The sequence below is a fragment of the Nothoprocta perdicaria genome, unplaced genomic scaffold (assembly GCF_003342845.1).
Source record: "Nothoprocta perdicaria isolate Ctin4 unplaced genomic scaffold, notPer1 scaffold_140, whole genome shotgun sequence".
NCBI classification, from domain to species: Eukaryota; Metazoa; Chordata; class Aves; order Tinamiformes; family Tinamidae; genus Nothoprocta; species Nothoprocta perdicaria.
In genome coordinates this window covers 1283253-1310813 of record NW_020454539.1, presented here as the reverse complement: position 1 = coordinate 1310813, position 27561 = coordinate 1283253, and the positions used below count along the sequence as shown (strand labels likewise).

General features: G+C 36.6%; 1 protein-coding gene across 1 annotated transcript in view; it reads right to left on the bottom strand.

The window, feature by feature from the left end:
* OCA2 (OCA2 melanosomal transmembrane protein) overlaps window positions 1–27561 on the bottom strand; it is a 151652-nt gene that overhangs the window by 101149 nt on the left and 22942 nt on the right. Inside the window, exons 2-8 of the mRNA XM_026034261.1 lie at window positions 27275–27373; window positions 26242–26430; window positions 23394–23451; window positions 21688–21760; window positions 12853–13010; window positions 11019–11101; window positions 10534–10687 (exon numbers count right to left, since the gene is read on the bottom strand). Of these exons, the coding sequence (XP_025890046.1) occupies window positions 10534–10687; window positions 11019–11101; window positions 12853–13010; window positions 21688–21760; window positions 23394–23451; window positions 26242–26430; window positions 27275–27373 (814 nt within the window). The remainder of the gene's footprint in view (window positions 1–10533; window positions 10688–11018; window positions 11102–12852; window positions 13011–21687; window positions 21761–23393; window positions 23452–26241; window positions 26431–27274; window positions 27374–27561) is intronic.

Genomic DNA, 27561 nt, shown 5'->3' with positions numbered 1-27561 from the left:
AATTAAAGTATTAGTCTGAGGGCCTCTGGAAATGAGTTCTTTAGTCAGATACCTCAGCTGACATTATATTATAATTTGCTGTCATGTATTTTATAAATTTTGGTGCTCTACACTGTTCTGGAGTATTCCAGCTGTTTCAGCAGAGCATGGACAAAAAATCTGTCTTTCATACAACAGCGATTTGATCCACTTACAGTTTGGAATATAAATATCAAAGCCTGAAATGGGCATCAAGAACTGAAAAAAAAAAAAAAAAAAAAAAAAAAAAAAAAAAAAAAAAAAAAAAAAAAAAAAAAAAAAAAAAAAAAAAAAAAAAAAGCAATTTTGCTCCACTTTTTCCTACCTCTGTCAAGTAACATAACTGTTAAAATCAAAAAAGGTCAGAAAAAAAAGCCTTTGAATTCCACACTATAAACCCTGCCCTGCAGTAGGATCTGGTAGTGTAGACCCACTTCAAAGATTTATTGCATCAACACTTGTATGAGAATTTACTTTGTTGCAGGGAATTCACACAGTCTCCACAGAATACAAGCCAATAAGCTCGAAATACAGGATATAGTCAAGGACAGATGAGATAACACAGCAGAAAAGGAAGGTCAATAGAGCCAATTTCATCAACTTCATTTTCTTTGTGCTCACTGATACTAAAGAGGTAGTCTAACCAATGCCAGTAGTGAAGACATAGCAACATATTTCTCCTCCAGGTAGTGATAGCACCTAATGATTTCCCTCAGCCTTCTTGCTTTTTTGCTTGCTCGCTGTACAAGGTTTGCTGCTGCTTCAGCAGCACTAGTTCCTGTGAATCCCTTACAGTGGAGGTGTAGATAATGTGTGCAAAAGAAGTGGTAAGGGAAAACTAATTGCAGTAGAATTACTTATTTAAGCAAGAGAGAGTAAAATCTGTAGGGATTTTCATGAGGCAAAAGAGAGTTACTTGGTGCAGTTTAGAAAGTATATCTTATATGGAGGCAGTGTTCAGGGCTGGGCTAGAAAGGCAGAGCTCCTGTGGCAAACATCAACTGCTGAAAGTTCACGTGCATCAAGGACCATAAAGTGCCCACAAGTCACTTCATAAAGTCAGCAATGGCAAAAAGAGATATTTATATCTTTGTCTACTGACTACAACTCTATTTATAGGTATTCTGTACACATAGCCTTGCAAACTATAAAATAGGGATTATCCTGAGTTAAACTTTTATGAAAATCATATTATTAAGCTCACCTGCATAAATCAAAACTGCATCACTGGACATAAGTATGCATTTGAGACCAATGACTTACTCATTTTCAAAGAATTTCATGATGAGTATAATAGTGTATACACATAAGACGTGGCCAAGACCATTTAAGAACTCAGATTGGAAAGGTTTGTAGACTTGGAAACATAAGATGCCTATTTTACTATTAACATGCATTTTTATTAACATTCAATAAATGGCTGTGCAAATAACATTCAATGTACTTTTAATAAATTCTTTATAAAAAGTCATATTCCCAGTGTAAAAACACTACTTCTCTAAAATAGAAACATTAGATTCTGGGGCAAACTATGTGACTCCTGAAGAATGTCTACACAATCCCAAAGCAAGAAAGCACTGATCTATAACATTCTGCTATAATATCCATTTTCACTCAGACTGTGTGCCAAATTATTTGTTCTGATTTAATGTCAATGGACAGATTCATGTTATAAAAATCCCTGTCTTAAGGGAAAGGCACAGAAGGCAGCATTTTGCCACTTCCTAACACAATTATTTGAAATACAAGATAATATTATTCAAGATAATTATCTGAAATAGCAGGTGACTAACAGTAATGTTCTATGGCATCCACGATAAGTTAATGCCTGTATTGGTTCACTTTTATTCCTATGGTATATTCACTCACAAAGCTAAGAAATACAAAGTAGGGAATATTTTTTGGTATTTGTCTAGAGAAGGTATTCCCATAAGACTATGATTAAACTTCACCAGCTGACATAATATTTTTTCCTATTTATAAATAGGGAGACTGAAAGTGATCAAATGATATTCTGTGAATAAATTCATTAATTCTTTCCACTGTTCAGCATAGAAAAGGTATAAGCCAGTCCTGGATCTTTCAAAGTCCTTTGTTATTCATCATTAAAGGACTGGAATAAATGACTTTCAGTCCTTTAATTGCCTATAAGGTTTCTTCTTCAACAACCTCACTGCTTACTGTTCTTAAAACAAACAAACAAAAAATGATACCAAACCTACAACTTAAAAGTAGCTCTATGGTAATGAATGGATAAACAGATCATTACTGTGAAGTATGAACAAGACGGTATCTGAAACTTACATTCGTATTCCTCAGAAATCAGGGGCAAAAGCAAAGGTAGAGAAAATGGTAAAATCCATGGGAAGAATGAAAATGGCATTTATTGGCCAGAGGATCCAGAAGGGGGGTTATTCCTGTATCATGCGGGTTAAAATAGGTTGTTTTCAAAATAATCTCCCAGGTCAGAATATTGCCAATGAGAACTGGAGATGGAAAGGTAGAGCACTGTACATAGTAATATTTTCTCTCTGACTCATACAGAACACAAAAAGAGGTGTCTGTCAAGCCTATATAATTCCAGCTACCAGTAGGTGTTTTCCAGCCTTTGCCTGTTAAGATATCTCTGATATAAAAAGATTATTTTTATACATTCCCACGAAACTTTGGAAAGGGAAATTGGACAACATTTGACAGTTCGTGAGCCTCTCAGAGTCAAATTTAACAAGTGAATCATTGTTATTCACTATAAATTTGTACTTTTGTCTTGATAAGAAAATGGACAGACACACATATAAACAGTCTGAGGCTCTGTAAATCTTGTGACTTGTGTCAACTGGGATTAATAGAAAGCAGAGCCCCATGGAAAGACAGCAAAAAGATCATTTTGATGTCCCCATGGGTCTCACTCCTGTCATATTTTAGGTTCAAAAAACACTATACGTCACATGAGTGAAGTACAAAAATGAAGCCATGAGACACTAAAAAGTAATGTTGCCAGGTAAAACACAATAAATCAGACTGGTGCGGTGGGCGGATATGACCAGAGTTGCTGGATACCACCAGGCTGCTCTGGAAACAATTTTTCAGTCTGGAAAAACCTTTGCAATTTTGGAATATTTACTGTTTCCCATCAGAAAACAACTAAGGATTCTGGAGGCTGAAGAGGCTGTCACCGCCTGTACTCCCTCTTTTCCTCCGTGTCCACAAGACTAACAGTATGTCTAATGCCAAGAAATTTACACAAAGAAAGTCAATAAAGCAAGGAACAAACTTTAATTTAGATTCCCTTTCTGAATCTTTGCTAGTCATCTTTCGCAAAGAKAAATAACCATACACAATTACAGCCTTGCATTATGAAGAGCATGGCAAACTGTAGCACTCAGATCCCAATGAACTATCTATTCTGACCAAGAGCACCTTTCATGAATCTTTTGTCCTTAATGTCTGCTCTCTTCCTCACTCCAGTTCTCCTCTTCATCATGTTTTCTCTCTACATAGTCCCATTAAACCTCCCTTCCATTTCCTCCCCCTTACATTTTCTCTGTCTTGGTTGTTTATTTCTTTTTGCCTTTGCTCTTGCTGGAGGAAGACAATATTTGAGGCCTCAAAAAGAAATTGAGTGTTTCTTTTCCCCATTTATGTGCATAAGAAATGTATGTGTGTTCTAGCTCCTTGTTAAAATTTTAAGACATCATGGCTCTCTATCCCTTCAGTTGCCTTAGGCAAGACAGAAGCTGAACAGCAGCATTCAATTAAGCTAATTTAATGTTCTATTGCCTGTCTCAAACAAAAAAAACTCAACATACATAGTAYGTAAGGCAGGGCAGCATATTTGTGCTTGACAGTCTTTCACAAATGCACCAAATTCAGCTCAAAATTAGTCTTAAAAAGCAATAGAGAATAGAAAATGGACATCTGGAAATTAGTTTTACACTAAGTGTTGAAAATATCACTCATTATAGTAGAAAAAAATAGCATTCTGTGAAAAGTGGAGCCTAGATGACAGCATCTTTCAAAGCTGACACTCTCATCCAGTCCTTAGAATAGCAAGTAGCACCATCCAGTGGCAATTTTTTACTACTGAATTCTTAATTTAAGCCATTCTGAATGTTACAGAAGTACCACACTATCCAAAAGAAAATGCTTTTGTTTAAAGCACATGCATGCACATGTATACTCATGAGCACAAACACCCACACACATGCACACACATACACACACACACAAAGCAGACACAGACTTTTACCAAAATAGATTAAACAATTAATCAGGCAATGGGTATAAAATCAGCATACATATTGGATTAATAATACCACTAACAAAGACATTCTTGCAACATGTCAAAATAGGATCATGCTGAGGGTGGTTGTTGCTCTACTATATGTTTTACTATATTTTTTGATTGAATTTGAACTTTTCCTGTTTTTTTCCTTTGCTTCCTTTACATATCCTTAGTTGTAGTCACAAGCAGCTAAAAGATGACTGTAATTTACCTAACTAGTCCTGGTTCCCTTTGTTGTTATTGTCCCTGTTTTACCTGAGTGGTAGACATATCATCTGTACTGATCCTGTGATTCTCATATAAGAAGCAACATGTAATGCTCCCTTTGAGTACTAAAGTCATTTTGACTCTCTCCAAAAGCAGAGATCTCATCATCTTCTCCAAAACAAGAAGGGCAGGGAGTATCTATAAACATTGATATTCAAGTGGTTGAAAAACAGCTCATTCCCAGGCTTTGTTTGGGGTCTCTGAATCTGTGTGGGAGCACATTAATGGCATAGATTTGCAAATAATTTACTCTGGGGAACTCTGTCTCATGCCTCGGTCCTCTTACTCTACAGAGTCCACCAGCATCTATTTCAGCAGGCTTTACGACCTCCAGAATCTCCACGTGCCTTGATGGCATTCCCCATGTCCATCCTCAGTTTCATGTTAAAAAACATGACATGTGTGGACTGCAAGATGGCCCTCATAATATTCGACACTTTGAGCTGTAAGAAAAAAGAAAAAAGGAAAGAAAAAGGAGATCAAATAGTAACAGTGCCTTAGGATCATGGTGACATCAAAAGAGACTCACTGGGATGGATATGAGGAGGATACAAGGGAGTCAGTTTTCCAACCTTCTGCCACATTAAACATAGGAAACAACCTAGAAATTCCAGAATGCCTCTTTCCCGCTACAGAGGAGAATGGAGATGTTTAACAGAAGGACTACTCTCAAGCTAGATTTTTCTTATGGATTTCATGTTTGAGGTTGCACACTGGGTTCAGGCTCCATGCATCTGACAGAGTCCACAACCTACATGTGCAGTGCCCATCCAGGGCTGGGGAGTTTGGATTCTGGTCTCTGGCTTTTGGTTCCCTCTCCATAGCAGATGATGGAGATAATCAAGGTGGTCTCCTCTGTCCTCCAACCAGGAGGATCAGTATCTCAAAAAAGGATAAGCAAATACTAGTTCTGGCTCAGGAAAGCAGGTTTGCACTGCTGGAAGCTGGCAGGCACACTCCAATACACTGGCTTTTCAGATCTGCCGTAATCTTGAGCTCTTCTACTCCTTCCCATCACTGGACAGGAGGGTGGGCAAGGGCAACCTTTTATCTTGTACTGTGAAGTACAGCTCAGACTTTTCACCAAAAGGACTAGATGGTTCGTACTTATAATGTGCCCCTAATTTTCTGCCATCAGATAAAGCGCTCTTTTTAATTCCTCTTCACAATTTTTCCATCATAGCATGGCTGGAAATAAAAGCAGCAGAGATATATTCTTTCCCACAGAGACCAGGGAGAGCAGTATCTACCATTTTCTTTATCATGTGTCTTTTCCAATAGAGGCTATGGATTTTCTTCTGTCCATTTCCTACCAATCTTTTGCTAGAATAAATATGAAGGTGGAACACTCTAATCCACCCTCTTCTCTGTCTGTATTTAAACAAAGATCAATATGAGAATGGACAGGAATTGAGAAACCATGTCAGCATGGCTGACAGTAAGCTGATCACTGGTTTCTACAGCTTTACACATTGGGAAAATTCTCCCTCAAGACCAGCCTGTTGCAGTCACTCGGTATTACATTTTATAACTTTCTCTTTGCTGCATTATTTTTCCTGTGCAAATAGACAGCGACACTACTGGAAATAAACAAGTGGACTGTGGGAGCATAGAGTGTAGTAATAGCAAACATCATATTTCATTTGAAAAAATGCTCCCTGCAAGGATACCCTGGCTCAGCCAGCCCATAGGGCAAGACAAATGGACAGAATAAACTACACAGTCTAATCTGCAAAAATTTTACTACATATAACTAATTTCTGCTGGTTAGAGGCTATTAAAAATCACTCTACATTGAGTTAAAGATATTAAACTTAAGAAACGCTTATTCATAATTTAAAACAGTTAATAATGAAAGTGTAATATGGAAAGTGACACTCTCTATTTCCATTTAAGTAATAAAAATTGTGATTATAAGTCCATGCTTCACAAAGCAAAAAGCTAGAGCTTTTAAGACCAGCTCTTGCACTTTTAAGATTGTTCTGTATTTTATTTCTAATTAGAGAAAATCCTTTGTAAAATATTTTTTAAAAGACAATTACTTTCATATTTGTTTCTTCTGGCATATTTAAATACCACAAACAGTTAACACTCCATTTTAATTCACAGAGGAAAACAAATATATTATTAAAGGAAAATCTTGCACGGGGTGCACAATTAATAATTCATTCAAGTTAATGATCTCTTTTGTTAATAATAAATACCTAAGTTAAACATACCTCCTTTTGTATCTTATTAGATATAGCTCCACTGCAGCCACAAATGCCCAGTTACTAAATACTAMTAAGATTTTTACTAATTCACAAAAGTCCCCTAAATATAAATATTTATAATATTGACAAATGTTTTCAGACATAGAAGCATATATTTTCAGTATGATCAACATATTATCCCATTATCACTATGAGGATATTATTTAATTATCACTATCCCATTATCACTAATGGGATAATATAAAGGAAAAGGAGGAGAAGTTACACATATAAAGGAAAAGGAGGAGAAGTTAAAGATATCTTAACATATGGAAGTGGAAACAAAGAGATTTTATCCATGCCACTTTTCCTTGATTATGCTGTATGACCAAAAGCTATCATACACCGCTGCTTATTGAATTTGAGTGAATAGGATGTAAATAATTGTTTTAGTTATATACATAGAAAAAGGCTTTGCTGGAAAAGAATGGAAATCAAAGAAAATACAGAAAACATGTATTTTTCTGCTCCATGCCTCTTCATTCTTTCAGCTCAAAATTCAAACGGTATATATTTTCTAAGATTTTTGGTTAGATTTTTTTTCAAAATGTTAGTCAAAAGAGACAACACATTTTGAACATCAAGACTAAAAAGGTCTATCTTAAAATATATTGTGAACTAATTCAGTACATCATATCAACACCAATGCAAATCTCGCAACATCCACACCTTACCAGATGTCTCCTAAGACCAATGCTAAAACTTATTTATAGCTCACCTCATCTACATTCCTCAGCAGTCTTGAAGGGCTAGATGGCAGAGCTAAGATAACAAAGGGAAACCTTGTATCTTTCTTTTTTAAACATATACTTCGTTTATTTTTCTGTGCCATGAAGGGTTCCCAGAACAATCAAATACTTCAATCAAATACTTCAATCAAATACTTCCTTGGTTTCAACAAGTCTATGAAACAGCCTTTTTACCCTTTCTTTTCCATGAGAGTAGCAGGGAATAGAAAATTGTAAAGAGGTCACAGATTAATATTTTAAGAAAAATCAATTTTAGGAGAATCAGTGCAGGATACTGAAGAAAAAGATGGGCACCTGGAAAAAAAAAACAGATTTCAAATAGAAAATGTAAATAAGAAAGGGCTACATCAAGAAAGTTAAAGGCAATATACCAAGATTTTCAGGGTCAGAATAGCACAGTGAACTAAAGCAAAATATATTGTTTGTGTTAAACATATGAAAGAAATGATTCAAAAAATAAAGAAGAAAAAGGGGAATCTTCCCTTAAAGGAAAGATACACATTTTTTACATTATACATAACATGTAATCCTATTAAAAGAAATAAAATTTAAAACAAATGCTTGAAGAAACTAGATTCAACAGCTGAACATGTTTTCTGAAGACCAGAACATCTTGAGACAGAAAGACATACAAGAACTGGTGCTTGATCTTCTTTGTGCTTCTAGAAGTTTGATGTCAATACAAACAGCTGCTTCAGGACAGAATTTACCCTGCATCTTTACCCTGGTATGAATGTGTATTTGCAACAAAGAAATTTTATTTTTCGATATGAATTTCTTACTTCATCAGTGTACTTCACATAATTTCACAGAGTCACAGAATCACAGAATCCTTAAGGTTGGAAGGGACCCCTAGAGATCACCCAGTCCAACCGCCCCCTGCTGCAGCAGGGACACCCAGAGCACGGGGCACAGGGCGGCATCCAGGCAGGTTTGGAAGATCTCCAGAGAAGGAGACTCCACAATCTCCCTGGGCAGCCTGTGCCAGGGCTCTGGCACCCTCACAGTGAAGAAGCTCTTCCTCATATGGGGATGGAACTGCCTGTGTTTCAACTTACACCCATTTGTTCCTATACCTGCCACATACAGAAACTCTTACAATTTGCATTACTGTCTGTGGCGACTGAGGTAGTACAGGGCATGCAGAGAATGAGAAGGAAGGATTAAAGATGAAAAGTATGGAGTGGCCAAGGTCAGAGGCACAAGATCTGGGACTCCTGTTCAGAGGAAAATGAGTGCGTWAGAGGAGCTAGAAGGCAACCTTGGCGTCACTCTTAGGAACTGTAACAGATAAAATGATTCCTCCGTCTTCATTGTTGCAAGGCAATGTGAACACATGGGTCTAAAACAGTGTGGAATGACCACACTGCCTGATCCTGCTTTGCTAATGATACTGAGTAAAGCAGAAAAATATAAAAGACCGATAAAAGAAGAGGAGCAGCAGCACAGAAAATGAAAATCCACGAGATCAGTCCTGCAGTAACACCAGCAATGGATTTCTGTGACAGTGATAACTACTAATGGGATASCAGATATATGTTGAGAAATCAGGACTTCAGGCAACCAAAGTTTTAAATACTTCATGTAAGGTGGGCCACTGTTACATATTCTAACAGTATTAACATCCATGTCATGGAAGGGATCCATAAGGGAGTCAAACAACTGCCAGGTTTTAGTGCCTATAGCTCCCTTGGTTTATGGATTGCTCCAAAATGGCCTTATATGATGAAGGCGTGAAACCTCAGTCATTATATGTATTACTAACCTCATATTTTTACAATTGCTAAAGGATTGTGTAGTTTCTTTGAAAATAAAAGCTGCATTAGAAAAGTATCAAGATTATTCAATGTTCTGCTGCATGCCTACATACATTTAAATCAAAATTCAATCCAGTTCCCGTTCACCCTCTTTGCTTATTTATAAGGTAACATAGAGCCCGTTTTAGCCTTATAAATAAATCACCATTCTTGAACCGTGTAATCTAAATGTCTGAAGCATCTGTCAAGTTGCATGCATCTATTATTGACATTTGATTAGGAGGTGTTCGACTACCTTATTTACCATTTCAGAGAGTAACAGGATGAAAAGTTTAAAATACATAAGGGATACAGAAGAATAATGAGCATTCTAGACACAGTTATTATGAAGAACCTTATAGACTTGAGTTATTTCTCTCTACTAGTGTAAATCAGATGCAATCTACTGAGAATATTTATTGAGGCTGCATGTGCTCATGTGAATAAAAAAGAGATGGACCCCTTTATCTCATCCTTATTTTATGATAATCAGACTGTAATGGCTTCCAATTTAAAGAAGCCTGTTGGAGMCCTGTGCTATTTCTGACATGATTTCCACCTTCATTACTGATATGAGGCATTTTAGTTGGGTGTAATACCTCAAGAATGAAGTTGTAATATATGTCTAAGTTCATTATCCCTTGACTGCATCATGTTATCTCGAACTCCATTTCCTCTTTAAAGAATACAGGAAGAGAAATACTAAATGTCATTCATATTAAAAAGTATGTTCAGTTTAACCTTTTWAAAAGTACACTAAATGTAAAGTTTGCTTTTGAGGTGTCACAGAAAAGAAAAATTCAAAGCATGTTTTTCTTCTACATGTTTGTCRGGTATTTTAATTAGTTTTTAAGCCAAGACTTTCCCCACCTTTTTAAATTTTCTATTTTTACAGTCACAGCCAAGCTATAATCTTTTTAAAAACATAAAAACATTAAGAGGTCCTAATAGAAGGATACTCAAGAACTGTTCTAATGCTAGTATAACTTGCCAGAATTGGTTGCAATTCAGGACAATTTCCTCAAGTGTATCTGAGAATTTTGCTCATGTTATTAGGAGTGCTGGTGTACTTCAAAGAGAGTACATCAAAATCCCAGGATGATATTGTCCYTGTTGCATTTACAGTAAAGGGGAGAAATAAAATCAAAGCACAAAATGTAACTTACTTCCAGTATAATCAGGACATAGACACCTACTAAGATGATGGATGCAATTGTTACTTGTGTTTCTATACTTGCATGCAGGTATTGATACTTCACGGAGAGAGGAACACTCCCCGGCTCCGGTAGGAAAGCTTGAATGTTTACGAAGATGGTGCCCCTGGAGAAAGAAAGGAAAGTTTTTCTTCCTTATGAAATGAAACACCTTTATTTTTATTTATGCACTAATAAGTATATACATATGTGTTTTGTTTTAATTTTAATTGTAAGCAACTTTTTCAAATATATTAACTCACCCCTCTAGATAGTATTTTCTGGACTTTCTGTAAGTCAAGTACAAACTAGGCTTGGAGATAGATTTAAAAGTCAAAGGAAAAGTCATGCTTTCCCACTCCTCTGCAGAAAGCAGTGGTAGATTCTTTTAAAAATATTTTATTTTTCCATATGCAAACTACTATTTTGATGGATTATTTCCCAGTCTCTTAGCTAACCTGTTTAGTATCTCAAAGGTTCTAGTTGTGATGATTTGYTGATTTCTTCTTGAACTTAAGGGTAGTGACCAGTTGTATACAACCTGCAATAGAGTAAAATTTGGTAATAATAATAAAACAATCAAACATGATACAAGGCTCTGTCTTTTGTATTTATAACATCTTTTTTTCCCTATATTCTATGCCTTTAGGAGAAAAGTTTGTGAGTAAACATTTTAACACATACTAGTTTAAACCCTTTCCACCTGAGTGGGTATGTCAGAGGCAGTCCCTGGTGCCTGCACAGGGACTCTGTCTCTTCGAACAATGTCACAAACTCTACAGACCAAGACTCCTCTGGGCTCTCTGTGGTGTCCCAATGGTTCTAAAATATTTCCTCTTAAATTCAAATTGCCTTGAAAAAAAAGGGAGTTAAAGTCCATCAGAGTAATACTTTTATGGCAGGACTCCATGAAACCTCCTGCAGCCAGCCTTCCCTTGACAGACATGTCCTCTAAACCACAGGGAAATTTACGCTCAGAGACAACAGCGTGGTTCATTCCCAAAGACAGACGGGAAAAAGATAATGTATAGGAGGTACAAAGGATGAGAGGTCCCAAAAGAGCTTCCTACCCCTAGACATTAAGATAAGCAGATGGTAAAAATTGTTGTGCATGTAAACTTTCAGAAAGTTTACCCTTAGTTGCTATCCTTGCCAGTGAAACTTACTGCTATTCAGGCAAGTTGAGCGAAATAAGGTCTTCAAATGTAGATCCAAAGACTGCATCATTTTTAATGAAAAAGCATTTGGAGATAGGTAAAACTCAGTTAATTGTGGCCTAAATTCTCATTCCTGTCCTCATCCTAAAAAGTGTATAAAAACATCTAGACTCACTAATTTAGAACATGATGAACAGAAACATCTGAGGTGTGTATATAGAGGGTAGATTACTTTGGCTATTCCTTTGAGTGTGGGAGGACCTGCCACTGCTGTGTCTGCAGAGGATGGTTTACTGGAGCAAACTGTGTTCCAGCTATCTCACAGCAGTAGGAAGATCCCTGGGATTGCTACCACAAGCACAATTTACCTGTGTTTTCTTATCAGTGGGATGAGTAGTTTAAGAAAAAAAAAATCTATTACTGTTTGCTGTGCTGTGACATTGGTCCTGCTGAGGACAGTGGTAGGAATACTACTGACATGGTCCAGCTGTGCTGCCACTGGCAGAAAAAAAAAAAAAAAACAGTCCAATTCACACATAGAGAAACAGAGGCAGCTGTTTGAGTGTCAGAATGTTATTTATTCAGTGATGAAGCTCAGTTTCATTTTTCAGTGATGCACAACGGCACATCATAAAAGCTCTTCCTATGTCCCTGAATTCTTTGGGAGAGAGCAGCAGGAAGTTGTTGTAGACAACATCAAAAAATAACAAAAAAAAATAGTCTTAAGAGAAACAAAGCCATTAAGTGTGACAGGTTGGAGAAAAAAAAAAGATGCACCAAAATGTGAAAATGCATTTCAGTAGGTGCAAAAAGACACTTCACACTTGTTTTTTCCCTTTCAAAATGTCTTTTGAAGCTTTGCCAATTTTGATCACAAGAATCTCTATGGTAAGTGTGAGGTCAGAGGCATAAATTTAACAAAATTTTGAAACAGGAAGTTAAAGAGATTCTTAGATAGATGAAATAAAAAGCAGTTTCACTATAATCTTAATACCGTTTCTAAAGCTGATGTTGATATACTCGCATTAGGGAAATTAGGAAAAGGCACTGCCTGCAATCCCACCCAATAGTCGTGGAAATGTAAGTGCTGAAACACATCTCAGAAAGAGTAAAAGAAAATTTTGAAGACCATCACCTGCTGCTGGCGTCTCCTTCTTGATCCAGCATCTTCAGTCTGGCTGATTTGTACCACAATATATTCCTCTGTTTGCTGACCATTTATATCTGCTACAAAGGGACCTCCTATTTCTAATTTCATCAGGGCAGAATCATGAAAGTCTGTAAGATTCATAGCTGTTAATACAGTTGTTAAGGTGCAAACTTCCAGTAAAAATGAGCAAAAGGTTGCATGAATTGTAGGATAAGGAAAAAAAAATAAGACAGAAACTAGTTAATTTACGCTGAAAACATTGCTCACTTAAAATGCTTAGATTTATTCAAAGAACAAAATAGATGTTTGTTTCCTCATCAACTACCACTATTTTAGCCACGACACATAGCATCGCACTGAATATATCCATCCCTTCCTACTGACTTTTGACACTACTCAGTTTCAGCTGACACTATGTACGTAGGTAGATGTAGGAATCTACAGCTGACACTGTAGATGCTCCAAAATAATTTGTGAAAATCTACAGAGATGCAGAAAAGTAAGACTCTTCAAGTGCCTGTACTAGATGAAAGGCTATATCATTACCTCAACATTTTAAATGTCACTGAATTCATACAGGTTTTGGAAAATATTGTACAAAGCTGCAACTACAGGAAAAAATACATCAGAATCAATGGCCTATTCATACTGGACAAATTTCTATTTTTGGTCAATATTTCTTTCATTCACAATTTTTCTAACAYCTAAAGGGCACATATTCAAGCTTCTCCCAGGGGTTGTGATCTCTTTCTCCTCCAGCCCCTTCTTCCTTTTTTTCTTTCTCTTTCAGATATCTAGCATGAGGTGCAGTCAATCTACATTCCTCATAAAATACAACTTAAAAGTCAGGCATCCATGATGCACAAACGCACTGGAAGCCCGGCTCCATTAGCTCCAGTGCCTTGAGGATTATTTAAACTCAGCAGTGCTAGAAGTCCATTTCTGGCACGACTGAGAAAGGGGCATCTCTGGGCGTCTGGGGAAAAGAGAAATCCTGAGTTTTTAACCCCTTTGTGACTTTCTATAAACGTAACAGAACAACTCTACAATTTTGTAGTTACCGCTTGTGAGCAGATAAAATGTTAAGGCACCACCATAGGAAAAAAAAATGTGTATATATATATATATATATATATATATATTCCTAAAAAAGGAAAGGATTGTACACATATATGTGCCACTGAAATAATTCTACATAAGCACATCTTTGAGTGTCTTAAGGTTATTAACATCTAATTGAATATATTACAAAGGGCAAATTAGTTAGAAAAAATATGCAAGACTATGTATCCAATAGAAATTTCTGAGAAAGAAGCTTCAATGTCCTTTGGATTCAAAGATTTTAATAGGAGATGGAAAAAAATAATAGACCCAGTGGAAAACTGTATGCTGCTGCCCTGTGAGCCCCAATAAGGCCATCATGAGCAGACTAGGCCCTTGCTCTCCTCTAGCATGGAGTGCTTGATGGCATATTGCAGAGCTCCTTCAGCTTCAAAAATTGCATCTTGCCACCTTCTTAGGAGGAGAAGTGCACCTAGACAAGACATGTCTCTCCTACTCTAAATCAAAATATATCCTAGAGATTTAGTAGCAAGTACCTGGCCCCTGATTGCAAAGCAATGTAAATACCATCCTGCTTAGCACAATGAGCAGTGCCACCACCAGCATCTTTCATAAACATAAACCTTTAAAGCATCTATTGCCTTAAAAAAATGCCCAAGAAAGAACTCTTTTTTAAAAAATGCAACAGATGAGGAAACAATTCTCATCCAGCAAAATTACACAACGACTTTAGCAAGTCTTTAAGTATGACTTGGCATCACAGCTCATCCACGTCCTAATACAGTGATATTGGTCTCCACTAGAACTACAGCTATAGCTTCAACTAGAGACATTAATTACACCTTCTAAAAAGCATGCTGACCTGAGGTCATAAACTCAACGACTTGGGACACTTCTGACAGTCTGCATTTTATTAGGACCATAGTCAATAATTTACATCTACAAAAGCTTCAGGTGAGTGTAATTATGGCAGCTCCCATTTAAGCAATACTTTTAGAATAAATCCTATAATTACCCAAATGACATATTAAGAGGCTATTACAAAGGATGCTTAAAATTAAAGGGAAAAAAAATGAAACTTCATTTTGAAGAACAGTGGTTCCTTCCTGCTTTGCTTACGAAAATGAGGATACTTAAGTTTTTTTTTTCCATTCCCTTCCGTGCATTTATGAAACTGCTAGAAAGACACCTAGTAAAAAAAATATACTAAGTTCTTTAATTGCAAGTGAAACTGAACATCATTCAAAGGGTCTAGACACAGGCACTAAGAGATGAAATCTCCTCAGAGTTATGTTTCTCTGAATAATATTTGGAGACTGTCATAATTTGATTGTTATAAAGTCACAGATCATAGCCTTTAGGAAAGGCAGAATCAAACTAAACCAGGAGAAAACTACAGTTGCACTTACATAAATCAAAATAAGATTTTTTTACTGAGCTGTTATTCAGAATAGTTTTTGTTGTGCCTTATCTCAGTTTTATATTTTCCTTAAATTGCCATAATAGTGTTCTCTTCACTATTTTCATCATTCAAATGTGACTTCAGTTTATGGGAAAACTATCTTTTTACTTCTAATATTGTCTCTTACTCTGCAGTTTACCCTCGCTGGGATTTTTGGTCTTTCCTCAGCCTTTCTTTACAATGTTGCCTCTGACATGTGCCATTAATGCAAAAAACCTGATGAGATTTACAGACASAGCTGTCATTTGTTATTTCATTTCAGCTAAACTGTCTCATTTTTATATAGTTGCATTCTTGAAATTATGTTACTGCTGTGAATTATTTTGCTCCTATCAAGATATCTGGGTTTGTGTTTGCTTTGTGGCTTTCTATATTTATATCTGGAACCAGTTCTGATCTACAGCTCAGAGCTAAACTAAGAGCTTTTTTCCCCCTTCTGGGTTTTCTGACTTGCTGCTTTGAAGGTTTTCTGAGAGTCATCTCATGTCATTTACTTTTTGTAGCTTATGTGGATTACATGAGGGAGCAGGATGCAGTCACTAAAGATTAAATTATTATTCATTCACCTAAATTTATACTTCTACACTGTGGACATCTTTATCTGAGTTATTTACTTTGCTTCCTTTAAAATTTGTGAAAAGACAGTGCTTTTAGGATGTAATTCATTGCCTGATTTTAGACCATTACATTAAGGGCAAAGGAATCACTCATTAAAAGCCTCTGTTCTCTCTATTAACTATAAAGACAGCCTAGGATGACTAACTCAGGGGTAGCTGAGATGAGTCACACCCTAAATACTGAGTCCCTGCTCCATCATGGCATTTACTTAGTATATGAAGTACTAACTGAAATGCCATGATTTACAGAGATATTCTGTCACACTTCCGTGCAGATGATGAGTGTCATATTTTTTTGAATATTTGCTTGTATCACTTGCTCTACTTTCCCATTGATCCTGACTTATGACCAGGTCAGTTTCTTTAGTTTCTATCATCTTAAAGGAGGTAAATACACATTTGACCCATATACTTTCATATATTGTCCTTAACTGAAGTTATTTCTATACTGATCTTGGAAGGTTTCTCTTTAATCTTATAGACTGCTGTCCCATCCCCATGGTGAAGGTGTTTCCACATCCTCCCTTCATAGTACATCATGCTGAGCCACATGTTCTTCTCTACTTGCCAGGTTTCCCCATCTGAAGAATTCTTTATACCTTTCTTTTTATTTTTTAAAGCCTCAGCAGTTTGGCTCCACTGGAACCCATCCTTCCTCTATGCACTCCCTCTGTGGCACAACTTTCCTAAGTTCTTAATAAGCCCTTCTTTTCTACAGCATTTTCTCAACCAGGCCTTCAGATCCTGCTTTACTGGCTGCCCCTATATGTGGCCTCAGTCCTACCTACCTACTTAGTAGCTTGAAATTGCCTTCAGGACAAATGCTTAGTATAGTTCCAACAGCACCGACAGATACAAAAGATTTTAAAATGTGTTCTGCCATGAAAAACAACTGAGGAGTATCTGACAGTAGAGGACTCTGGTAACAAATAGAATAAATTCAAAAAGATTAGGGAAGTAGTTTCATTCATTTGATTACTTGATGCTCTCTGGGAAAAGAATCTAACTTTTCATGACCTCCACAGAGTCAGAAAAATATATTAGATTCCGAGTATATTCTTTGCATCATACTTTCGTTTTCTATCTATACTTCTGCTTCAGGGACTGCAAAGCATGATTTTTCAGTACCACTGAAGATCCTGTGATGAATACCAGTTTTGCTGGTGACCTTTTCTTGCTCCCTAATTAGCCCATTTGCACTCATCATTCAAACTCTTGCAGCTTCAGTTAAGAATTTGATAATAAGGTCAGCACACTTAGCTGTCTTATGTCTTCTTGGTCTACAGTTTCTCTGAGCACTGTAAATAGGTGAAATTGTTCTAAAAAGTTCCACTGAATTCAACTAAAATGAAAATAACAGCCCTTGAGTTAAGTTTGAAAATATTATTAAAGCTTCAATACATCTACTACTTTCTGAATTTGCATTCTTAATTCTGGATTGAGTATCATGACATCTCTCTGAGCAACTGAGAAGAAAGGTATATCACTGAACAAGCACTAACCAGTCAGTGTGATATCTCTGACTTCATCTGATTTTGACTGACTAGGCTCATTCAGCCTTGATTTAAGATGATTTATTTACATTATTCTTTTTTCTGTAGGTTGCACTTAAAGAGCAAATGAGTAAGAAGATCTTTACGTTAGGTTCTGTACATATACATGCCTTGCTAAAGGTCAGTCCTTCCTCCAAAGAGTTTAACAATGAGAACACAAAGTAAACAAGTAGATCAAACTGAAAGGATTTAAACATGTAGTTAAAAAAAAAAAAAAAATCAAATTCTTGACCAATGTGGAAAAAAAAAATCACAATCTACTATCTAGTTATTATCAGTTTTGGGGTAGAAGAGAGGTAAGCTTTAATGAACAGTCCAAAAAAAGAAAATGAAATTGTTTCACCTAGACTGACAAAAATCTCTCTCATATAAGCAGAACTTGGCACAGTGCAAAGGCTTCTGAAAAGAAAGTAAACAAGAATATTACTGAAACACTTGTCAGGGATAAAGTAAAGATGGAAATTCACAGCTCAGTGAGCTAGGTGTGAGCCTTTTGTCTTAGTGCTGGAAAATGTTATAATTTTCCTAAAACATTTCTAGTATTGAGAAGAGTAAAATAGGAAAGATTGTCAGAGGCAGTGAGAGAAAAGGAGGCACTATATGATATATTCCCTGATGCTTCTTTGAATAACAGTAACTTAGTGTACAGTTTGATTGCCTAATTCCTTGTAAGCATCCATGATTCCCCATTACTTTATAATTCCAGAATGCCCAGCTGGGTTCCAAAGGCTAGTACACAGGTCTGCTCCAGCTGACTCTTCCACATTGCTTGAACAAAATTAAAAATTTTACTTAGGTCAGAGCAGAAATTATGAGAGAGACAGTATAAGGAGAAGTACAAGAACAAACAGAATATTCAGCATATCAGAATGTTCCTCAAAATTGAAACTTACGTAGTACAAGTTAAGTAAGAAATATTTCTTATTCTTTCTGTGCAGTTCATGAAGTGAGGTTACCTGAAGGTTTGAACGGCCATACTGTTAGATAAAATAATGTTTTAGAATAAGCACTGGCAACTAAGCTAAGAAATGTTAAATTTTTTTCAGACGCTATATTTCTTCTTCTAATTTTAAAATCTGCTTTCCAAAAGCACATCATCTTATTAATTATTGATGCTTCCTGCTTAACACACAGCCTTTCAGCAAAGATCCGAAAATGTTTCACAAATCGTCTCTAGTTGTACTATTCAATCTTGCATTCTGCAACAGCGGGTCCTGCAGTCAGACTCTAGTATAAATGTAGTTCTTTCTGGTATTAGAGAACAAACAGTTAGAATTTAGGTCAATAAAACACAAGTAGTGAAAAAAGCACAATATCATCATTATTTTGAAAATTAAATACACCTTAGAGACTCAGAAAGCCTCTATTAATCCAAAGAAGGCTACATGCTTTATTTCAGAAAGTGTGCAATCAACTCACCTTAGAGCTTAAGGTCAGATTTTTATCTAATAGGGTGGTGAAAGCAAAGGGAGGTAAAAGCAGGTACATAAAGAAAATACAAAAGTAGAGGAGGAAACATATAGAAAATACAGAAGTACAGAAGCAAAAACAACTAAAGTAAATATAAGCAAGAGATGAAAGTATAAAGACATCAAACACAACTAGAACAAGTGGAAAAGAAGTGGAGAGACATCACATGGAAAACAGATCTCCCCCACACCAGGAGACACAGCTCTCCCAGCAACCAGAAGCAGAAAGGCTTGCCTTCAAAGGCATCTTAAATCAAATAGGCATGACAGGAAAACCACAAACACCTGAGTGACATTGGGATGACGTAAAGGATGTGAAGTCAAAAGTATTTCCAAGTTCTTTCTATTTTTCAGATTTTTCTAGTGCATGCAGTCACCATGTCCATGATACTGCATTAACACAACACACACATGAATGTGAACACACATTCATAAATGCATAGCATTTATGAAAAGAAATAGAAATGGAGGATTTTTTTTTAAAGTGCACAGTAGTTAGTACCCATTCAGTAGTTCTTAAGAGCTTTTAGGCATGAACAAGTGTTAAGGAATATTCATTTGCATAATTTAGCATTATATGAGCTAAGTCACTTGTTTTCCACCCAAAGCTGTCTGATACAATAACCTCTAAGGGTTTCGTGACAAGGACTACTGTAGCACACCTGACAGTTTACCAAGAAATGGCTGTACACATTCAGATAGAAGCTCCTAATGTCCACTGGGAATATTGCAGTCTGTCAGCCAACAAATCAAGTCTTTGACATTACTCTGTGAATAGCTAATATTATCCAAGCCTAGCCAAAAAGGCAAATTCTTTCTTCACTATGTAACAAAGTGGAGGAAAAACATGTGAGTTTACATCCACACAAATAAAGACTGGCAGCCACAGTGAGGTGATATTCAGAACGGCTCGCACCTTTCCCAAACCACACTTATGAATTCAATCTTTCTCCTTGACTCTTCTACTTGAATTACCATGTCACCTTGAAAATAAGGCAAGGATTTGCTGGATTTCTTACCCCTTTCTCATTTTCTCACAGATCAGTGAACCTCAGCAGAGGAGTGTAAGGGCAGAACATCCAGTTTTCAACACCTATGACAAAGGCAAAGAAGCTTCAGCTCTGGGTTTGTTGAGGAAATGGTAGGCATAATTCTCACTGGCTGACAGCTATTTGGCTAAAAGCATCCTGACATGATAGATAAAAAGTGAAATACAGGAACATTTGTTAGTACTCCTACCACAGTGTCACCAGCACTTCTCTGGAATAAGTAAATGGAATAACTGGTTATCAAGTCAATATGTATAATATCACAAACAACCCAAAATCTAAGGAAAGARAGCAAATCCTCTGTCATGGTATGACAGTTGGCTGAAACTTGAATGCAAAGACTTGCTGCTAATATACCTTGATTAGAGAGAGTGAGCCATTACAGCCCTGGTGTTGTCTATGACCACATACATGTATAAATAGGAGCTTTCAAACACAGTTTCAAGGACAAATATATTAACATGAACAGGATACTGGCAGTGATCTACAGATGATGCTGTCATTGGTCCTACTACCTCTTCATTTGCTTTTGTCCAAAAAGAAACCTCAACAAGTAATTACTATATGTGACCCTCAAGTATAGTCTTTTCTTCCTCATTTACCTTACTAAAACTGCTGTGATATTCTCCCATTATTGACAACAGTGAAAATTCTAAAGGCCAAATAACTTAAAATGATCTCTCTTTTGCAAATGGGGGATCCCTTCATCAGATAGAAAAAATATAGCACTTCAAAGGTTAAATCTGTCTGTACTTTTTCAAAACAGCCAATCACCTACCTTCAGATGCTCTTGAAATATATCTATAGTTGAATCACTTTCTAAGGCTGATAGAATAAGAACAAAAAAAAGCCTGATTAAACTATAAAAATTATGTGAAATATAAATGTAATTTCTTTGTAAAACCTTCATATGCTTACTAACTAAATGTTCATCCATCAAAGCCTTCTCATATTCAAGTCTTCATTCACCTACAGCGAATCATATTTATCTCTAGTTATTCCATTGCTTGCTGTCTTGAACAATTCCTTGACAATCAGCAGACCTAAATTCACTACTGAGCAGTTCATGCCTGGAAAATTTCTAAGGGGATCTGTAGCTCCACTCAAAAATACGGGTTCACAATCTAGCACCTCCAATAAAAAATATTAGTAGGTCTATTAGTAGGTCCACAATCCAAACATAAAACTGGGCAAATCTGTTACCAAAATATATCTGTACATCAGCAACTTTGCTGCTTCCGAAGTAGTTCACTGTGTAGCAGCACAGTCCAAACTGGACCAGGGACTGTTCACTGCAGCTGGATGCACATCCTAACCATGTCCGAGCTACTTTCTGGGACCTGACCCAGCTGAGCTCTAACCCATTTTCACACTCTTGGGTTCATGCAATGAGATCAGACAAAGGGACTAGATGGAAACTACAAATTTCCCAGGCAAGTGGATTCATTAGGGATGACTAGGAGAGCAGGACTGTGGTCAACATCAAAAGAAAGTCTAAGAGCAACCTGGGCTCTGAAGACACTGAATTTTTTCAGGATACAAGTCAGAAAGCAGCCTTTCAACCAGTTTATCAATGAAATTTCAGTTCAATTTTCATGAGAAGGATACAGAAGCTCTCCAGAGGCGATACAGCAAACATCTGCCAGGGCTCACCTTGATCTGGATAAATGCCAAACAAAATCTAGGGCAAGAAATATATATATACATATATATATTAACATTAAACCAAATTAATACAAAAATTGAAAATTATCTAAGCCTGTTTCAAATGCTTAAAGGAACTGTTTCAAAAATTCATAAGTTTGATAACAAACCACAGGTTTATCTTCAGTATTTTCAGGTACATTGCCCCATAACTGAAAACTTGCCATAGAACACATAGCAACGATAAGTAATGTTAATTCCCTAAACTCGCTGCCAAAGTCATATACTTGATTTATTTCATTCAATTGCCTCACAGAACAATTTTGCAATCTTAAGCATCAATCAGCAAATAAACACTCCCATCTGAGGGAATAGGGAAAGTCATTTTTTTCATCCTCTGATACAGAAAGGAACTGATACCATAAGAAACTGCAAGTTTTGCAGCCAGAGGCTTTGTTGATGCCAAGCATTCCAGGGGCAGAGCAAGGTGGCAAGGCGCCTGCCTCCTGCAACGCTCTGTCTTTTGCACAGTGGAGCACTGTGATTGCTGGTGCGTTCCCAGCACGCCGCTCCTGACAGCTCCTCTGCTTCCCAGCATCATCCAGCTGTGCCGTTTATGTTGCTGCTGTGGAGAAGCGAGTGGAGAGACGCCAGGAGAGGAGCTGCTTGACATCTGCCTCTAGCTGCCTCACAGCATCACAAGATGGGCAAATTTAAACGCCAATATGGTGATGCTCTTATGTGGTGACAGAGGCACAACAAGGATTTAAGAACAATCCTAATGGGACAGGAGGAGGAAGGGAAAGAGGAATATGAAATATCAGGAATGGGACAGGAAAACATATGTGTGTTCAGAGACAGAAAGAGAGCGTGTTTCCTGGAGAAAAATGAGGGCAGTAAGAGGAAGAAGCAGGGAATATAGACTTGTTGAAGGGGGAGGAATAGTGCACAAGAGAAATAAAGGAAGAGAAGGAGGAGAGGGAGGATGGGAGGGAGGGAGGGAGGAAGGAAAAGAGGGAGAGAGAAAGAGAGAGAAAGAGAGAAAGGGAGAGAAGAGAGAGAAAGACTTTCTAAAGACATGTTGGAGTCTTCAGTCTGCCAACAGGACACAGCTATATGTTCTTCTTTCTTCTTCTAGATTTTCAGTCCTCTTATTTCAGAGAAGCTCTGCCTTTCCTTAGGGGCTGCAAATACTCGCTGTTATGAACTACTAGTAGGTTTTTTTTTATTTGACAGACACTCAGGAAAGCAGAGCCCACAAAAGATTTTACATGGTTTATTTTCTTCAAAGAGAGAATGGCCAGGTAAATGGAGGAGGCAAACATTTTGGCAAGCGAGAACTTATGAACCTTCCCCAGGTTTTAAGTAGTGTCAGAAGACTCATCCTAAATTCTAAATGGATCTATCAATGACATATAAATTTGAGTTTAAATTGCCTCTTTAAATTCAATTTCCAACTCTTCCACATTGTCCAAGGTGGCAATTACTACACCAAAGAGTGGTCCAAATACATAGACGGCTATGCACATTTTTCATTTTTTTCCATCTTGTCCCCATCCTTATAGCATTATTTTATCAGCTACGTCCAAATATCACACCTCATTTTGAATTACTTGTAAGGAATTTGATAGGGGGGAGAAAAAAAAAAAAAGAAAGGATCCAATACTTACAGAGCAGACAACTACAAAGATAAAAAGGCCTGAAACTTTTAGGAATTTTAGACAGCATCTGAAATGCAAGAAACATGTATTTATTGAATGATTACTTTTGGAAAATCTTTTTTGCTCTACTAATAGTTCTCTGCTTTCAGCAACATCATGCTAAGCACTTCTAGGTGAAATGGAAAAGACAGCTGGAAGATGGAAACAAACTTTAAGAATCTCTCAGTTTTCAAAGCACCTCTTTAAAACAATTCATGACTCTCTCTAGACAAATAAACAGCAAGAACTAGTTTTTTCCATCTGTGCACTTTGAGGGAATGCCCACATCTAGCTATTCAGTGCAATCAAATCTTCTGAAGTGTTGCATCTTACTATTTAGTTGGTTCAGTAACAAAAAATCTAATTTAAAATTTTAAATGTAGAAAATGTATGTTCCTGAGTAATAAATCTTTAGACATCAATTTTAAATTAGCATTTTTTTTATCTTACCATAAGAAGCAACTCAATAACTTTCATTTTGCCCATCAGTATGTTACACGGATGTCTTGATTTAGGGAATGACTTGCCCTTGTTATATCTTTTTATTAATTGAAGCCATTGATGTTCTCATCCTATTTTTTCAGAAGCAAACACTTAAAAGTTGCATTGCTTTCCTGACAGAATGATAAACGTACAGTTTGATTTAAGCCTGATGATAGCAAGAAGGAAAACATTTCAAGTTACTAGGATAATTAGTTGAGAAGGGAACACTGCAATAAATAGCTGCATTGACAGATGCTGTAGAACAAAATATTAGAGTAGTCTGAAGACAGTCAGAAATATTTTTTAATTACAGTGGAAATTAGTTTCTAAATCAAGTTCATTGATTGAAAACACCGTGAGTGATTGGAGATCCAATTTTGAAAATTTGTTTTCTAAAGATTCCTTCTTTTCTTTAGAGTTTTCCAAACAGGTAGAAAAAAAAATAGTTAATTAAAATATGAGGTCACAGTCAATCTGGTTACAAAGGTGCTATAGCAAATTTTAAATGGTAGAAATTTTACACCGACTTTGTACAAAACAAAAATCTGGAGAGGCAGAAAAGACAGGAAGTCACGTTGGTAGGCTCTTCAAGAAACAGCAGACAGCCGTACTAAGACAAAAAGCAAGGCAGGAGTGGGGAGAAATTCAATAAAGGTTTGAAATGAGATGAATGACCAAAAATGTCATTATCAATATCTTGCAATTGATAACTTATTTAGGTATTCTGTAATCTACGGAAAAGACCTAATGCCAACTCAGTCGTATTTTTCTCTGCCCTGCTTGTCTATTCTCCCTGTCTCTACAAAGTTCTACTTCTCAAAAAGATGTTATTTTATGAATTACTAAAGCCCAGTCCACACTTACTTTTAATGCATTTGACATTTTCTGCTTGCACTTCTGAATTATCATTTCTAATCATAATTATTATTATTATTCATATTACTATTGAAACAAGAAACATCAATAACTTGATTTAAAGACATAGGAGAAATCAAAAGGCATTAATTAAGCCTTTATGAATTCATAATCACTTGTCTGCAAATAGCAGAAACTCATCTCGAGGAGATGACAAAACACAATAAAAAAGCTTTTGAAAAAGGTTGTTTTGTTAAATGTAGAATTTAGAAGGCTTTTTCCTCCTGCCTGTTTATTTTCACAGTATTTTGTATTAGGGAAGCAGTGCTTTTAACAGCTTACAGTTGAGAAGTGATCAGCCTTTGACTTGCCCATGTTTTGCAATCTGTCTCTCTCTGCAGTTCTAATCTGGCACAGTGATGCAAGTACAAACTCAGTGCCAAATTCACTGCTGATATATGCCTGCAGCACAAACCCATTTGACTTCAGTGGGAAACGCATGAAGTATAAATCTATGAAGAATTTCACCCCCTGCTCTAAACCAAATGATTTTTGGTCTGATCTGCATGAAATGTCAGGCAGTTAGTTAGGGTACATTTATTATCTTGGTGGAGTAATGCTGATTTACAAGAGCCAAGCAGCTGGCCCCGTATGTACAACCAACATTAAAGCAATGAAAATAATTCACAGGAAGTTCTGCCAGAGAAATATATTATTCTCCAGAATATAAACGTATGCCATATTGGAAACAATTGATTCCAGAGTCCTGCTTGATGCCTTTGTTCCAGCAAATACTGGGGAAGGCTACTGCGAGTGTGAAGAAAGACTTCTGCCAAAATTCTTCACATCTGYTCATATTGTACTAATTGCAGCCATTGAAATTATCCCACGTCATTTATTCAGCAAGAGAGTGGCACTCCACACAACATAATATGCACGATGAAAGAAGGAAAACAGTTGTAAAGTGACTTGCTAGCATAACATGCATATTGGGAAAAGACTCGTGGATGCCTTGTTAAAAAGGATCTGCAGATCAACACAGAGATGTGGACATGCAATCCTGGACTCTGCAAATCTGAAGAGCTATTAGCAGGGGTCATAGCAGAGTATGAAAAAGTGTTGAAACTCTGGAAGAAGCAAAGAGAATTAGTATCTGAGATTAAAGAGTCTGCTAGTTAAAAACAAGGAGATAATATCCTGAAAAAAAAAACCTTAATTTCTTGTTTTTACAATGATTTTTTTTAATATATTAACAAATTCAACTTTCTTGCCTAACTGAGGTCAAATTTACCTTGAGATAAAGAATGAAGTACACTAATGAATTAAAGATACAAAAATGCCTGGTTATATTTTGCATTATGTGTGTTTAAAAGGCCTATATAATGACTATGGAAAGATTGCATTAGATACATAGAAGATCATATATATAACAAAATTTTAAAAAGATTTCGTAGATATAAATGAATGTTTTAATTCAGACCTCATCTTTGATAAATTGAACTTTACATGGAGGTTATCCAAGATTTCATATCTCTCAGAAGAAGCAGATCTGGACAAACTGGTCATTCCACTTCCCAGCTGAAACCTTTGTTCAAATTCTGCAGAGCTGTTGTCCCAGGAATCATCATCCGTGGTAAAATCTGGATTATGAAGAGCCATGCACCGTAATCTGTCACATATTTTCAGTAAATAAAATTAAAACAGTGTTCTATTTCATTGGATAACAGATGCAATTGCTCTTGCATGTGTTAGCTTCACTATTACTGATTTTAATGAAAATATTCATGGAAAGAAACTTATTTAGTACAGACTGAGCTCCCCTCAGTGACACAGTTGGGTAGAGCAGTGAGCAAAAACAAAAAAAAAAAAATCATGGTATTTAGATGCATATGGTAGTGTTAGTCCTCTGATGCACCAGGCAGACCTCATTCAGGATTTGGCATATACAGCTCCTGAGGAACCTTTCCTACACAGCTCTGCTATGTCTTCCAGTGTGTCAGACACAGCAGCACACGGAAGCAACACAAGCACATGACCTCCAGCTACCCTTCCTTAGAGCTCTAATTACCTCCGTCTCAGACCTTACCTAGAATCACGGAATCCTTAAAGTTGGAGAGGTCATCTAGTCCAACCCCCGTGCTCCAGCAAGGACACCTACAGCACATGGCACAGGGCTGCATCCAAGCGGGTTTTAAAGATCTCCAAAGAAGGAGACTCCACAACCTCTCTGGGCAGCCTGTGCCAGTGCTCTGTYACCCTCGCTGTCAAGAAATTTTTCCTTAAGTTCCTGTGGAACTTTTGATGCTTCCTTCCTTTCTCCACTTACAGCTCCTTTTTTCATTCAGGCTCTTCAAAAATAAATCTCTTTTCATCACCCCTGCTGTTCACATTATTTCCCATCAGGCTTGGTGTCAGAATATAAGAGAGATTTAGAATATGAGAGATATTCATGTACAATTAAATAAAAGACAGTTTAGCAAAGAACTATTTCATGTAAAATGAAAGTATCTCACCCATTTTCCTCTGAGGAATCCTTCAGCAGTGGTGTCCTCTCTGTAAAGCAAGTGTTTTTTGACCTTGGGCTGAATAATTTGGAAAAATTGAAGTGATATCTTCGCAAGATAGAAAAAAAAAAAGTTAATTTGCATTTCAGTAATTCTCTAAGGTTCTACATAGTATTTTACTAGTATCTAACAAGCCAAATATTCTTTAATAATGGTGTTCGTGTATCTTAGGATTTTTGCTAAGTTTGAATTCCCTTATAGTCAAAGACGACTTGACTCAACAAAGTAAGAGATAT